The sequence below is a fragment of the Carassius auratus genome, unplaced genomic scaffold (genome assembly GCF_003368295.1).
Source record: "Carassius auratus strain Wakin unplaced genomic scaffold, ASM336829v1 scaf_tig00217432, whole genome shotgun sequence".
Lineage (NCBI taxonomy): Eukaryota > Metazoa > Chordata > Actinopteri > Cypriniformes > Cyprinidae > Carassius > Carassius auratus.
Window position 1 is genome coordinate 222,095 of NW_020529067.1, and position 15,052 is coordinate 237,146.

General features: G+C 35.6%; 2 protein-coding genes and 1 long non-coding RNA gene across 3 annotated transcripts; 1 reads left to right on the forward strand and 2 right to left on the reverse strand.

Annotated features, from left to right (window-relative positions):
* Nucleotides 1-98: 98 nt before the first annotated feature.
* On the reverse strand, nucleotides 99-5,667 carry LOC113100954 (uncharacterized). Its single transcript, XM_026265435.1, has 5 exons — nucleotides 5,532-5,667; nucleotides 3,153-3,482; nucleotides 2,317-2,649; nucleotides 1,952-2,068; nucleotides 99-1,187 (listed from the first exon to the last, which is right to left on the reverse strand). The coding sequence occupies exons 1-5, from the start codon at nucleotides 5,656-5,658 to the stop codon at nucleotides 1,063-1,065; spliced, it is 1,032 nt and encodes a 343-aa protein (XP_026121220.1). The 5' UTR covers nucleotides 5,659-5,667; the 3' UTR covers nucleotides 99-1,062.
* Nucleotides 5,668-6,284: 617 nt separating this feature from the next.
* LOC113100963 (uncharacterized) lies at nucleotides 6,285-12,180 on the forward strand. Its single transcript, XM_026265451.1, has 5 exons — nucleotides 6,285-6,442; nucleotides 6,556-6,965; nucleotides 11,138-11,467; nucleotides 11,552-11,851; nucleotides 12,044-12,180. The coding sequence occupies exons 1-5, from the start codon at nucleotides 6,285-6,287 to the stop codon at nucleotides 12,178-12,180; spliced, it is 1,335 nt and encodes a 444-aa protein (XP_026121236.1).
* Nucleotides 12,181-13,496: 1,316 nt separating this feature from the next.
* LOC113100975 (uncharacterized) lies at nucleotides 13,497-14,988 on the reverse strand. The gene is made up of 3 exons (XR_003289868.1): nucleotides 14,871-14,988; nucleotides 14,725-14,774; nucleotides 13,497-14,304 (listed from the first exon to the last, which is right to left on the reverse strand). It is a non-coding gene; the product is annotated as an uncharacterized LOC113100975 (long non-coding RNA).
* Nucleotides 14,989-15,052: the final 64 nt, after the last annotated feature.

Below are 15,052 nucleotides of genomic sequence, written 5' to 3' on the forward strand. Positions count from 1 at the left end.
TACTTTTTTTCTCGAGGTTTATACAAACCTGAAATTTGCAAACATTTGCTGAAAGAATAATGATACTAAAATAACACTGACACATGCTTACCAAGCAATATCTTTTCAACAGTTTATTTAAATTCAACACACAGCGTTACATTTTATTGCCTGTTTTATAAAAAATAATTCATCTCAGTAGAAAAGAACATACAAATAGAGTGCAAAAGTGACAGCCAACCATGATAACAAAGTGCATTAAACATTAAAGCTATTATTACATTATAAACCAGCATGTTTATTATTAGGGTGGTCACTTATAGTCCATAAACATCTGAATTACTGAAAAAATGAACCAGAAACCTCACACATTCATAAATGGATGTGCCAATTAAAAATAAGGTGGATTATCCGTAGATAATATAGATACAGTATTTTTCCAGTTCATGTGCAAATCTAACAAACCAAAAAAACAGCTCTGATCTGAATCATAATAATACAAACTTTGTTTTAAAGAAAAATGGCACATGAAAACGGAAAAACAAAAGTATATGACTAGCTACTTGATGTCTTTTAAGAAGAAATAGGAGCCCATGATGCACTGTGAACAACACGAATGGAGATAATTAATGTGTATTTTGTTACTGATGATGTTAAAGTGGCTTTAACAGAAGCATTGACTGATAACAATCAGTCAAGTGTGTTTCCCTCTTCCTAATGCTCATGAAGCATTTTAGCAACAAAGCTGAATGCTACAAGAGCAAATATATAAAGCAGAACAATAGTCCTCTGAGGATGAAGATAAAAAGTACCAGCTGGTTACATTATATCGTGGAGGCTCTTTCCAGAAGCTAAAATAAAGATGCTACCATAAACGAATAAATGTACTCTAGTTTTATAAGCTGCAAATATGAAATCATTAAAACACATAATTGAAGGCATATACATAGCTAAAACGATCTACCGTATGGTTACAGTAATGGATGATTAATATTTATTTTAGATTTCTAGAGGGTGCCCAAATGACCAAATGTGCCGTGTGCAGTGTGCATTTGCTGAGGCTCAAGAAAGCATGCGATTGTTTTATTCGGGTTCACTTTCGCTTTCAGGGAGAGGTTGGAAGGCCCTGTTATTCAGAACCAGAAAATGCCCCTTGTTGGTAGCGGCTCTGTGTTGGGGTCTTCTCCGATCACGAGGGCTTCCTTCATCTGTACAGAACAACAAAGCACTGTCATTTACAGCTACAGATACTAATAAATCACTAAATCACACACAACGAAATGCAAATTTTGCAAATAAAGATCATTTCCCTCTCACTACAGACCAATTTCATAGCCTATCTGGTGGCAGAAAATGACTGTTTTAACATAGCAGTCTATTCAAGCCATGGAATAAAATAATTAAAAAATGTAATTGAGTTTGTATTTTAAAATTCTGAATTTAATTTTTTTTTTGTTGCAATTCCGAGATTATATCTCACAATTCTGGTGAGAAATATCCACTCGTCATTCTTTCTCTTAAGTTTATAATCCCACACTTTTGGCTTTTTTCCTCCCTCAGAATTGACAAACTCACAATTATAAAAAGGTATAAAGTCTGAACTAGGAGAAATAAACATGCATTTGCAAGAAAAAAGGTCAGAATAGTGAAATAAAATAAGTAAATGTTATAGGTTAAAACAGAATTCCACGCATGTATTTCAACTGTAGGGCTAATATAATATATAGACCTATTTAAATCAGATTCATGCATTAAAAGTAAGGTAATCATAGCAGGTTTCATCCATAGTCTGTCTGTTTAAACGTCTGATATTCTGATATCCAAAGGCACAACAATATTTTTTTTCCTCTTATTGCATTGATTTTACCCGTTTCCCTCCATTTGTTCCCAGTGTTTTTCTGCCACCACTATGCAGGCGCCTACTACTACGTGTACTCCAAATTGGTCTGTACAATATGTGGGTGATACTTGCCCTTAATGGAGCTCTTGCGGCAATAGTAAATCGCACCAAAAGCTGCAATTACCACTAGAACAAAAACAGCAACAACAACACATATTCCTGTTACAGCAGCTGAAGACAGACCTGAATCTGAAACAAAAGAGACAGACAGTCATTAGTGTGAGTCAGTATGCTGAACCGATCTATAGCAAATGATAAGAGATATCAGCTGGGCTCAGAGAGTACATCTGAATTGGTTTCATAGTGACGTCAAAAGCACCAATGCTTTAGTTCCAAGACATCAATGTACTAAAAATAAAAAAATGATGTAAACACATTTTCCTTTACATTGTCTTGTAAGAGTTGTTCTCCTTCCATATGGCCAAAGCAATACTCACCAGTAAGAGAAACGTCGAATCTCTTAATGCTGGTGGTACTGTAGCGGTTTCTGCGGCTGATGATCTTCAGTTCATAAAGTCCAGAGTCTGTGGTTCTGGTGTTTGTGATGGTCAGAGATCCAGTCTGATGATCCAGCTTCAGTCTGTCTCTGAATCTCTCATCACACTGATCATCTGTACAGATCTTACTCTGATCTCCAGTGATTTCAGCGATGAGAATATCATTAAAATACCACGTCATCACATCATTTGGGGTTTTTGCTATACGAGTGTCTAAAGTGACAGATTCTCCCTCCGCCACTGACTTTCTCTTCACACCGGCAGCAGAGTCATCTAAAGCACAAAACATAAGTCGCTGAGGAAACTACAATTGGTACAAACTAGGAAAACCTAGTGACAGACATGCATAATGTACAGTTTGTATTACTAGACAAGAAACTAATTACAAAGTATTACTAAAGGAGAATATAAATGAGTGTTTTATAATTTCACCGAGCACTTTTGAGTAATCTTGTGATCATACTATGAGAAAATATGAGATTGACATTCACATTATTTTAGGTTTCTTTACGTCAATATGTAAAGCAACATTTAATCGAGATTCTGTGCTTATAAACACAATTGATGTGTTTACTATATAACAAATCCTCTACAATTTGGAATTTAATAAACAAAAAAAAATGATGAGTATGAAATAACAGAGCTATTTAAAAGGTGGTCAGAAATGCGATGTTGAAAATCTGTCCAGAATAAAACTAAAACTAAATCTAAACTGAGTCATTGTTCTGGTACTGTACATATCCACTCTGTGATTTAAACACATATAACCTGCTCACCATAGACAACAACATCAAAATCCTTTCCAGGGTGTGTGCTGTTGAAGATCTTTAGATGATAAACTCCCTTATCTGAGGCGTTGATGTTTATGATCGTTAGGTCAGCAGTCTGATGATCCAGCTTCAGTCTGTCTCTGAATCTCTCAGTGGCATTATTACACTCAACATCTGTACAGATAAAACTGAGATCTCCGCTGATTGCAGCGATGAAAGTGTCAGTAAAATACCATTTAACTCGTTCCCATTGGTTTATTTTAACATCAGTGTGTAGAGTGACTGAATCTCCCTCCATCGCTGACACTGAGACTACACTGACATCATCAGATGCACCTGGGGAAGAAATAAACAGCTGATTATACTTCTCTTTTTAGATAGAAAGAACAAATAAAATAAAAATTATGAATATTCTATATACATTTCACAGACTCTCAGGTGCCTGACGAATACTGTACCTTTAAAAAACCTTTTAGAAATATTTATTTCACATATGTCGTTACAGTTTTGCATGTATTTGTAGGACCCGCTCTTGTCGACCGCAGTAAAGATAGTTTGCGGTTTGATATTCAGATTTCTTTTCACTATTACGCAGTATAATTATATTATACGCAGTGCACTGTAATAGAAATGCAAATAATAACGAATATCGATCACGAATATCAAAAAGCCAAGGAGTTATCATCACTGTAATATTATTACAAATATTACAATTTATAAATTGACGTTTGACAATTTCATATTATTTGCTGATTTGTGTTTAATGTACAGATTATTTCATCATCTTGCACCACCACCTTGTAAACAATGTGCAACTTTAGGTCATCAGTTAGAGATGACTGTTCAACTCAATTTGAGAAAACTTTTTCCGGACAATCAGTCTTCTAAGTTAGAGCAGCAGAAAGATGGAATTTAATACTGGTTTACATCAGAGTGTGTACAACACTTAGTATTTTTAAAACTACACTTAAAGTATGACTTAAGGAGAATCAGATATGTGATCATTGACTTGGATTTGTAAATAATGATGTGATATTGTATGTGTTATATATATGTATTGTATTTCACTTAATATTTTAATTTTGTAACATCCTGCCCAGGGACTGCAGATGCTAATTTGCTCTATAGCTAACTCTGGCACAACACTGTTCTTGTGAGTTGTCCCTGTACAAATAAATTAAATAAATAAAATAAAGGTGGCATTCATTTAATAATTTTAAATTATATTTTACACTCAAATATGTTATTATGGCATACTGTTTTATAATGTACTATAATGATGAGGTGCAGATAATAGCCACTATTTGCAATAAGTAGTATAAATAGCAGAAAATCCAGCTATTTTAAAATAGTGTAAAATAGAATCCATTGCAGATTTTTATTGCAGTTAAAAGAATAACAATAGAATTGAAGTAACGGGGAAAATGGACATCATCACATCAAGTTAGATAAGCTACACAAAGATAAAGAAGAAAAAATGAAAGAAAATAATATCTTTTAAAGATAGCTTACAATAGACTCAATAATATTAAAAGTTTTTGAAGCCTTTTGAGTTCAAAGGATTTGACATATTCTTCAAGGAAGTAAAAAGGGACTTTATATTACATTATTATTATATTAGATGAAAACATTCTAAAGTTAGGTTTGCAATGGAAGGCCCTGGCTTTATAAAGGTGAAATTTAACCAGAAGACAAAGCAATAAAACAATTAATCAATCCAGATTAATGTCCTTGGAATGAAAATCTGACACAAAAATAATAGATTCTGTATTTCTATCATTTTGTTATAGCAAGAAAAAATGTACATGGTAACTTCTGACCAAAAAGTTTTGGAGAATGGGCAATGATAAAACAGAATATATTCTATATCAGAGTTACAAAATTAATTTTGAATATTGAGTTTCTTTAATTTGATTTGGGATCAATAGTCTCTGAGAAAAGGTCCATGTTAAGAGGGGCATCCTGGAGTTGAATAGCATTTCTTAATAAAAAAAAAAAAAAGTTATTGAATTTTTTAAATCTAATATATAAACACCATTAAATGCATAAGAAAATGATTGTTTACACAGCCATTAAATAAATGCGCTTTAAACAAAGTTTTGTAAACTGACAGGAATACTTTGTCACCTATTAAAATCTCTTAGCGAAATTGTTGCACCTTTCAAAGACAAAGTCAAGAAAGGAAAGAAGGCACCTATCAGTATTGAACAAATCAGAAACAAAAAAGATCTTTTGAAAAAAGTGATTTGTTACTAGACAAAATATTTTATATTCCGGTCTGAGCCTGTTCTCCAACAGGGAAATACGTCTAAAACTTTAGTAATAGTTTATTTATTAATTTATTTTTATTGTTGACAGGAAGATGAATTGTAACAAATGTCTTACCGCGCACGAGGAATACAAACACTGCGAACAAACTAACGATAAACCTCTTTTTCAGACTGAATCCTCCGGTTAGCACAGCCGCCATAGGGATCTTGTTTACCTGGGAATGTGTATTGTGCGCGTGCATGTGATTTATGTGACGTCCCAATCCTGCAGATTCGTCGAAAGCGACTACAAAGCTGTAATGAAAAGACGTTGTTATATTCTTAACATTCAACATTCTCAACATTTATGTTCTTAATAAATGTTGATGCGAGTATTAAGCCTTGTTTTTTTCCCTATACATGTTTTAACGCATTAGACACAGTTAAAGTGTCATTTTAACATGATTTCACGTGGTGACATGGTACACAAACCATGGCCATGTTATCTTATTCACTTCTATCTAAAATGACAATCGCTCAAATAAACGTACATTTCTAATGTAATTCACTTTTCAAATAGCGTTAGATTTTATTTACACTATTTAAAAACAGTAGTATGTTTGCATTAAGTGTGTGCTATTTATACTTAGTGGAAAAATGGCAGATACTCTATAGGCTACATTATATAAAAAGTATGCAATAGTTAAAATGAAAATATTAATTAAGTTATCAATAAAATTCAGCATTATGGAACAATTATATGGCGGGCTGGAAGGTCCTAAAATAGGGCTTCTGACTTGTCGCTGGGATTCACTATACAATTGCCAGTAGCTACAGAGTTTACTACTGAAAGGTCAGTGGTGCATCTGTATATACACTCTCCTCACGAATGACTCACTCTCCTCAGCCGACGACTCACTCTCCTCAGCAGGCGACTCACTCACCTCAGCCGATGACTCACTCTCCTCAGCCGGCGACTCACTCTCCTCAGCCGGCGACTCACTCAGCACGTGACTTACTGTCCTCAGCCAGCGACTCATTCAGCAGGTGACTCACTCTCCTCAGCCGGCGACTCACTCTGCAGGTGACTCACTTTCCTCAGCAGGCGACTCACTTTCCTCAGCCGGCGACTCACGCAGCAGGTGACTTACTGTCCTCAGCCAGCGACTCACTCACCAGGTGACTCACTCTCCTCAGCCGGCGACTCACTCTCCTCAGCCGGCGACTCACTCAGCAGGTGACTTACTGTCCTCAGCCAGCGACTCACTCTCCTCAGCAGGTGACTCACTCTCCTCAGCCGGCGACTCACTCTCCTCAGCCGGCGACTCACTCAGCCGGCGACTCACTCTGCAGGTGACTCACTCTCCTCAGCCGGCGACTCACTCTCCTCAGCTGGCGACTCACTCTCCTCAGCCGGCGACTCACTCTCCTCAGCCGGCGACTCACTCAGCAGGTGACTCTCCTGAGCCGGCAACTCACTCTCCTCAGCAGGCGACTCACTCTCCTCAGCCGGCGACTCACTCTCCTCAGCTGGCGACTCACTCCCCTCAGCCGGCGACTCACTCTGCAGGTGACTCACTTTCCTCAGCAGGCGACTCACTCTCCTCAGCAGGCGACTCACTCTCCTCAGCCGGCGACTCACTCTCCTCAGCAGGCGACTCACTCTCCTCAGCCGGCGACTCACTCTCCTCAGCCGGCGACTCACTCTCCTCAGCCGGCGACTCACTCTCCTCAGCCGGCAACTCACTCTTCTCAGCCGATGAACTTATGAGGAGTCTTAAGTTAAAAATGTTCAACATCCTTGCTCACCGTCCCTATCCACAAAATCCATCTGACCTAAAAATTTAGCACAATAAAATAACAATGGTTGACCATTGTGCTGAACAATATTGCTTAAAAGAAATCAAAGTAAATAAAATGATATATAAATAAACCGAGGTGTAGATTATTAATAAACACTTAATCAACACATAATAGCGTAACTCTGATACATGCAATGACTATCCATTATGACATGTAGGCATTTATATATATATATATATATATATATATATATATATATATATATATATATATATAATATTATATTCATACTTAGGAGGGAGAGGATATTATGTGAGTCTAGGAGAGCTTAAGTCCAAGTGGACGTCCATGACATGCGGAGTCCCACAAGGCTCAATTCTTGCACCGCTCTTGTTTAGCCTGTATATGCTCTCATTAAGTCAAATAATGTGAAAAAAACAACTTGCCTATCACAGCTATGCTGATGGTACCCACATTTACCTAGCCTTATCTCCAAATGACTACATCCCCATTGACTCCCTCTGCCAATGTATTAGTGAAATTAATAGTTGGATGTGCCAGAACTTTCTTCAGTTAAACAAGAAAAAAAAAAGTTATTGCATTTGAAACAAAGATCAAGGTGAATGCATACCTTGACTCTAGGGGTCAAACAAGATCAAGTCAGGAATCTTGGTGTGTTTCTGGAGACAGACCTTAGTTTCAGTAGTAATTTCAAAGCAGTAACTAAATCAGCATACTATCATTTAAAAAACATCGCAAGAATTAGATGTTTTGTTTCCAGTCAAGACTTGGAGAAACTTGTTCATGCCTTTATCACCAGCAGGGTGGACTATTGTAATGGGCTCCTCACTGGCCTTCCCAAAAAGACCATTAGACAGGTGCAGCTCATCCAGAACGCTGCTGCCAGGATTCTGACTAGAACCAGAAAATCTGAGCATATCACACCATTCCTCAGGTCCTTACACCGGCTTCCAGTTACATTTAGGATTGATTTTAAAGTACTTTTACTCGTATATAAGTCACTAAATGACCTAGGACCGAAATATATTTCAGATATGCTCACTGAATATAAACCTAACAGACCACTCAGATCATTAGGATCGAGTAAGTTAGAAATACCAAGGGTTCACAGAAAACAAGGGGAGTCCACCTTTAGTTACTATGCTGCCCTCAGTTGGAATCAGCTTCCAGAAGAGATCAGATGTGCTAAAACACTAGTCACATTTAAATCTAGACTCAAAACCCATCTGTTTAGCTGTACATTTATTGAATGAGCACTGTGCGATGTCCGAACTGATTGCACTGTATTTTACATATTCAATGTATTTTATGTAAAATCATGTAATACCTTTGGTTTGGTTACTTTTAGTTATTTCTGTTATTTATTTTTGTTTATTGTTAAAAAACAAGAAAACTAAAACTAATTTCCTGTGTTAAAATGAAAAACTGAAATATTTTATGGCATACTTCAATAAATTAAGAATATTCAATATGCAAAACTATTGATTGCTTTTAAATAAATTTGTATTATAGTTTATATTTTCTAATTTCATAGTATGTGTATGAATTCCAGTACTTTTACCTTAAACTGACATATCAACCATTTGGTAGAGGCCGATATTTAAAAAATTATGGCGTGTTGAAAAAAACATACATTGAGTGTGGTTACTAGCAACATAAGGAGAAAAGAAATGCAAAAAATTTTTTTTCAAATGGTTTTTTCTTAGTGGGGCAGCTAAAGGGTTTACATGTAGGACTAATGGGTCTCAATCAACATTATATAACCATGTCAAAATGAAGAGACGCACTCATAACATGTATGGTGGAGTAATGTTAAACAGGCTGACTGCGAGCACATGACAGTGAAAACATTAAGACTATTTCAACTTGATTAAAATGGAAAAACAATGAGTAACTAACAAGCGTTCACAACAAATGTGCTACAGTTTATTGTGCTGTCACTAAGTCAACACAAGCTTACCAGTCATGCAACAGATTTGTTAAATGAATGTGCTAACAATTCATTTTACAGCATTAGAGGATAATATATGATGACTATATGCATTCAAGACTATTTAGCGAATCAAGAACACTTCAGCTATGTTAACTTTCCAATGAAATCCATCAAAATTGTTTTCCATGTTAAACAAATAAAAATGTAATCACAAAATACACTGAGTGAAAACACACTAAATGAAAATAGCAGTATTTTTTGTGATATGCTATTTAAACTGCAAATAGCTCAATTCTATTTATACACATAGGAGCTTGATGCTTGAGCTTGGTGGGGGGCGGTGGTGGGGGCGGCATTATTTAAGTTAAAACGCACAGGCACACAAACACATTTAGTAACGTTAAATCTTACTGAAAATGGCAGATAAAGCAGTTTATATTCTGAAATATATCTCTTGGTTGTGTTCAGTTGGATGTAAATGTTTTTTGTACTCTGTGCTGCTAAGGGATGACACTGTCGGGGTCTGGAGTTGGGCATAGCATATCCGTCTTTATTTTGGTTAGGTAGGAGATTCCTCTGCAGTTGTTGTATGTTGTAAAATAAAAACACTAAATATCCATTCATGTCATGCAACAGGCAAGCATGGGCTATTATCCACCAAAAAGCCCCCTGTAACCCCCGCCTCCAATCTCCTACCCTAACCCTTCCCGATACTTTACTTTCAACTTTTTGATGATTCTTCAATTTTATTAAAAACAAATGCTTTTCTGATTTGATTTGAAATTTGAAAAGGGAGAAAAACAAACAATATCAGCTATTTGCACTTTTATTTAGTGTAAAATAGATGACACCTTTTTTTTTTACTTTTTACCCCAACAGTTAAACAGTTGCCCACAGAAAAAACCACTTCCCGCGCCTATGTAGGCTACTACAGCGCAAGGAGGAATATTCGGTAAATGTGTTTCCATCGTAGTTAATGCAAATTTTTTGTTATCGGATAAAAAGTTTATTAGCTCAGTTTTGTGCATACATCTTGACATTTCAATCCAGTGTTTTTTCTTTTATGTGATAATCCAAAATGTGCATGAAAATAGGTGAACGGAAACATAGCTTTTGAGATTCATTACAGCATAAGAGGAAGCTCTTCACCGAACACACGCACATCTAAATGGTCACTCACGAAAGCTTCATATAGCAGCTCAATCCACATTTCAAAGAAAACAGACCACAGCAGGTTTCGCTTTGACTCAGATGAGCTGCTAGTGCCATTTACTTCAGTAAAACTGGTGATGGTGAAATGGGAGATGGTTTAATCTTTTTATTTAATTTTTTTTTTCTTGTGTTTGGTTTATTTTTCTCATTAAGAACAGTTGAAGATTCAATTATAGATGACAGCAATTATATATAATTATAATCCATTCAAAGTGAGTGTGTATGTATGTGTGTGTAGGTGTGTGTGTGGGAAGAGGAGGGTCAAACTCTGTTGGGGGAGGAATCACACAGGTTGAGTGTTTTTGGTGGGTTAACTAGATTTTCACTGAACAATTGAAGAAAATGTTTCATATGCTTGTTTTGTTCTCTGTGTGGCATCTGATTGGTAAGTAAATTTTTTTTTTTGTGGCATTAAATCATAAAAAATTGGGATGACTTTCATTTGCAGTACTTCAAAAACATTAATAAAATAAAAATAAAATAAATTTAAAAAGTCAGATCTGTGCTTGTTTTGATTTTAAGTGCCATGGGTCCAAAAGACTAAATTAAAATTACTCTGGTGAATTTAAATTTCTCAGAATTTGTTTTTTACTTTAAAATATCACATTGCGGATAATTTGATTAATTTAACAGATATTACATCATTTTTTTTTTGTTTTTTGTTTTGTTTTTGTTTTAAGTAAACCATGGTAAACTACGAAAGTCATTGATCTTATGCTGTGTAAACCAACAAAAGTTTAATCTGTGTAAAATCTGGCCCTGTCCCTGTTCAGGTTTGTTTAGAGCTGAAACAAATGAAATTCATTCAGTGTCAGTGACGGAGGGAGATTCTGTCACTATAAACACTGATGTTACTGAGATACATGAAAACGACGACATACAGTGGAATTTTGGAAACTCTCTCATAGCTGAAATGAACAGAAAGGTTGTCATCTTCAACACATTTGAGGTTCCTGACGGGAGATTCAGAGACAGACTGAAGCTGGACAATCAAACTGGATCTCTGACCATCACAGACATCTCTACTGAACACACTGGAGTTTATGAACTAGAGATAAGTGGAATGAAACTAACATCAAAAATATTCAATGTTTTCATTTATGGTGAGTAGAGATCATAATTTAAGGAAATTACAACGACGATTAATCAAATGACTTGCTAATATCCATATTCTATGATGTTTTCAGCTCGTCTGTCTGTTCCTGTCATCAGCAGTAACTCTTCACAATGCTCTTCATCATCCTCATCCTCGCAGCAGAATTGTTCATTGGTGTGTTCAGTGGTGAATGTGGGTCATGTGACTCTCTCCTGGTACAAAGGAAACAGTTTATTGTCCAGCATCAGTGTGTCTGATCTCAGCATCAGTCTCTCTCTACCTCTGGAGGTGGAATATCAGGATAAAAACAGCTACAGCTGTGTGCTCAACAATCCCATCAGCAACCAGACTCAACATCTGGACATCACTCAGCTCTGTCACACATGTGCAGGTACAGCAGCGCTGATATATGTGTTTATTTTTTGCACACAAACCCAATTATGTGACCCATATTTTGTTCTGCTTCACAAAATTGGGATCATTTTTGTAACATTGTGATTTCAGTTTTGGTTTTACTCACTGGGACGAAAGTCAGCTTGTTGTAAACCACAGTTATGTTTTACCGTTGGTTTTTCTTCAGAAGTCCACCTCCACTGCTGTGGTTCTACTGAAGCTGTGATCCGATTGGTCCTCTCTGTTCTGGTGGGCGTGGCTACTGCCATTCTTCTGGTTTATGACATCAGTTCCACAGAAGACAAGAAACAGATATCATACATATAATGACATATCCTGAAGTTTTAACCCGTCAAGATGAATATATATATATATAAAATAATAACTATATAATTTATGATGTATAGGACGTAAATTAGGCATTGTGTTTCCGGGTTAAAGGGTTACAGTGGATAATGGATAATGTCCTGGAAAATTAGTAGTACCCTTTCCATTTTTTTTTTTTTTAAATATATATATATATATATATATATATATATATATATATATATATATATATATATATTTCTTTAAAGTGTACTTACTGATCAACAATCGCAGGTACAAGCAACTAACAAGGTGCATCACTAGGTTTGTGTGTTTGATTGGAAGCAGCTTCTGCATGTCAAACACGATAATTATTGTTGCACAATTGCAAATATCTGTTAACTTAAATCACGTGATGTGTGTAGGCTACTGCTAGGCATCTTTGGTTTCCTCTTTTTGTGAAGTTTGGATGGAAAATGTTTATCGTTTGAAGGAGTCACTTACCAAAAGTTGCTAAAAGTTAATAAAAATAGCTAAATTTGTTGCTATTTGCTTTTGGAAGAAGAAGTTGGCAACACTGTTCCGCTGCTTCAGGTGTGTGTTCACTGTGTGTGTGTGTTTGTGTTCACTACTCACCAGTGTGTGTGTGCAATAATTGGATGGGTGAAATACAGAACACAATTCCCAGTATGAGTCACCACACTTGGCTACACGTCACGTCCGTTTCCGTTTGATGACCTCTAGCAGTGAGTTTGAGGAACTGCAGCAACATTTTACAATTTACATAGTGTTGAGTTTCATTAATACTGCGTGTATAAATAAGCTATATGTGAACCAAAAATGTAATTTTTTTTCATTTAATAAAGAAATTAAATATTTGGTGTTTTGCAGGTCATGTGACCATTAATGACATCAGATACATGCGATGCCTATTTAATTATCCAGATTATTAATATTTCAGAGGAGCTTTAAGTAAATACTGTATGGTGTGTGTAGTTTAGTGTGAACATGTTAAAAATGATTGCCCCAATACAATAATAATAATAATAATTTAAATTATTTGTCAAGGTATTTAGTTAAGTTTTTGTACAAAACTTAAATAAAGTGTAATAAAACTATTGACATATTAAAACAAATTGAAATCACAAAATATTAAACCTTTAACTAAAATTAAAATGGTAAATATAAATGAAACCAAATTCAAGATATAAATACCTCTAAATACAAAGTATAGTAAAGACACTATAATACTGTTTTATAATTATTTAAAGTTTATTTAATATAAAACAACATTTTATATTAATTCACATTCTGTTATTAGAAGCAACTAATATTATTAAAAACACACAATACAAACATGCAGACATGCATATGAAGTACAAAAGTGACAACCAGTATCACAAATTATTGAAGTATTTTCCCCATTCGGTTTCATCTTAAAGATTTCAAATTAGTTCTTTTGAACTAAACTCTCCAATTCTGAGCAAAATTACAATCATATAAATTTGAGGCAAAACAATGCATATTAGTAATTTTTCACTTTTCACATTATAATGTGCAAATACAGTACATTGATGATGTGCATGACAAGTCAAGTACAATAAGAGTAGTGCAGATCTTCTTCACATGGAACCTGTCCCTCAATCGATTTCGTAAATTAAATAATGACTGTCCTGAGAACTCATGTAAGTTTGTTTTAAAGCTTTGATACACTTTAGATCTGTGTAAACTCAAGCTTACTGATGGATTGAGTGTGAAATTCCTGCTTATTGTCACAAAGTATTTGTTGTACGAATTTTTCGAGATAACTGAATGGTAAAAGTAGGTTATTGTTGAACTGAATAAATGTATAGAGAAAGTTTAACAATGAATGAGCGCCACCTAGCGGTTCCTCAGAAGCCTTCATCTGATCTGATGAGAACATCTCTATCTTCAGGAAACAGATGACAACACATCTCTTCCACAAGCTCTTCACTAATCCAGAACCAGAAACCAAGGCACTTGTTATAATACGCATGCTAAATGATAAATGTGAATATTATTCCAGGTTAAAGCTGAACAACGCAAGCTGAAGTGTGCTGCTGATTTGCGGCGATGGAAATCCTTTTGCAGATACATGATCCTGTCGGGTCTGGTGATGCTTTCCTGTTTGTAATGAAACAATGAGAGAGAGAGAGAGAGAGAGAGAGAGAGGGAGAGTGTGTGTGTGTGTGTGTGTGTGTGTGTGTGTGTGTGTGTGAGAGAGAGAGAGAGAGAGAGAGAGAGAGAGAGAGAGAGAACAGCTTTCAGTAACCCAATAAGATCTGTCAAGTCTGAAATGTTTACTTTCCATCTAGATGATTTTGATATAAACTTCATTTATTCAGTGTAAAGACTAGCGAATTAATAATTTTTTTTTTATCAGAAGAGCAGAAATACTGTTATATTTTCTGATGTAATGGTAATTTATTATTACATGACATGAATGAAGCCAGATCTCTCTCTCTCTCTCTCTCACACACACACCACATCTTCGGGGAAATCAAGCACAGCTGAGAATCTCATAATAAACTGCATAAATTTTACCTCATCCTTGGACTTTTGACAGATGCCGAGCTTAGTTTTCACCTGGTCTCCTTTTAAACATAATCACACACAAACAATTAAACCCTAACTTTGCATAATAAAGACAATATTTTCCTCCCACTATAATAACTGTTAGTAATACTTACCCTTTGTTAATCTCCTGGATCAAATCAGAGAGACTGACAGAGCCACGGAAAACAGTGACACGTATTCCTGAATACAGACCTGAATTTAGTGCAAGAGCATCTTTATAGTCTCCGCCCCCTAGAGGACAAGAAAGGATTAATGTGGTAGGGAAGGATACTATGAGTCTGTGGAAGTTGAAGGA

Excerpts from the sequence above, each read along its gene's own strand:
- LOC113100954 (XM_026265435.1), bottom strand. The coding sequence starts at position 5,658 with ATGCACGCGCACAATACACATTCCCAGGTAAACAAGATCCCTATGGCG. Across the intron at positions 2,069-2,316 it reads ATTCGACGTTTCTCTTACTG|ATTCAGGTCTGTCTTCAGCT; the intron begins GTGAGTATTGCT and ends CTTTTGTTTCAG. Across the intron at positions 1,188-1,951 it reads CCGCAAGAGCTCCATTAAGG|ATGAAGGAAGCCCTCGTGAT; the intron begins GCAAGTATCACC and ends TGTTCTGTACAG.
- LOC113100963 (XM_026265451.1), top strand. The coding sequence starts at position 6,285 with ATGACTCACTCTCCTCAGCCGACGACTCACTCTCCTCAGCAGGCGACT. Across the intron at positions 6,443-6,555 it reads GCCAGCGACTCATTCAGCAG|CCAGCGACTCACTCACCAGG; the intron begins GTGACTCACTCT and ends TACTGTCCTCAG. Across the intron at positions 11,468-11,551 it reads ATTCAATGTTTTCATTTATG|CTCGTCTGTCTGTTCCTGTC; the intron begins GTGAGTAGAGAT and ends TGATGTTTTCAG.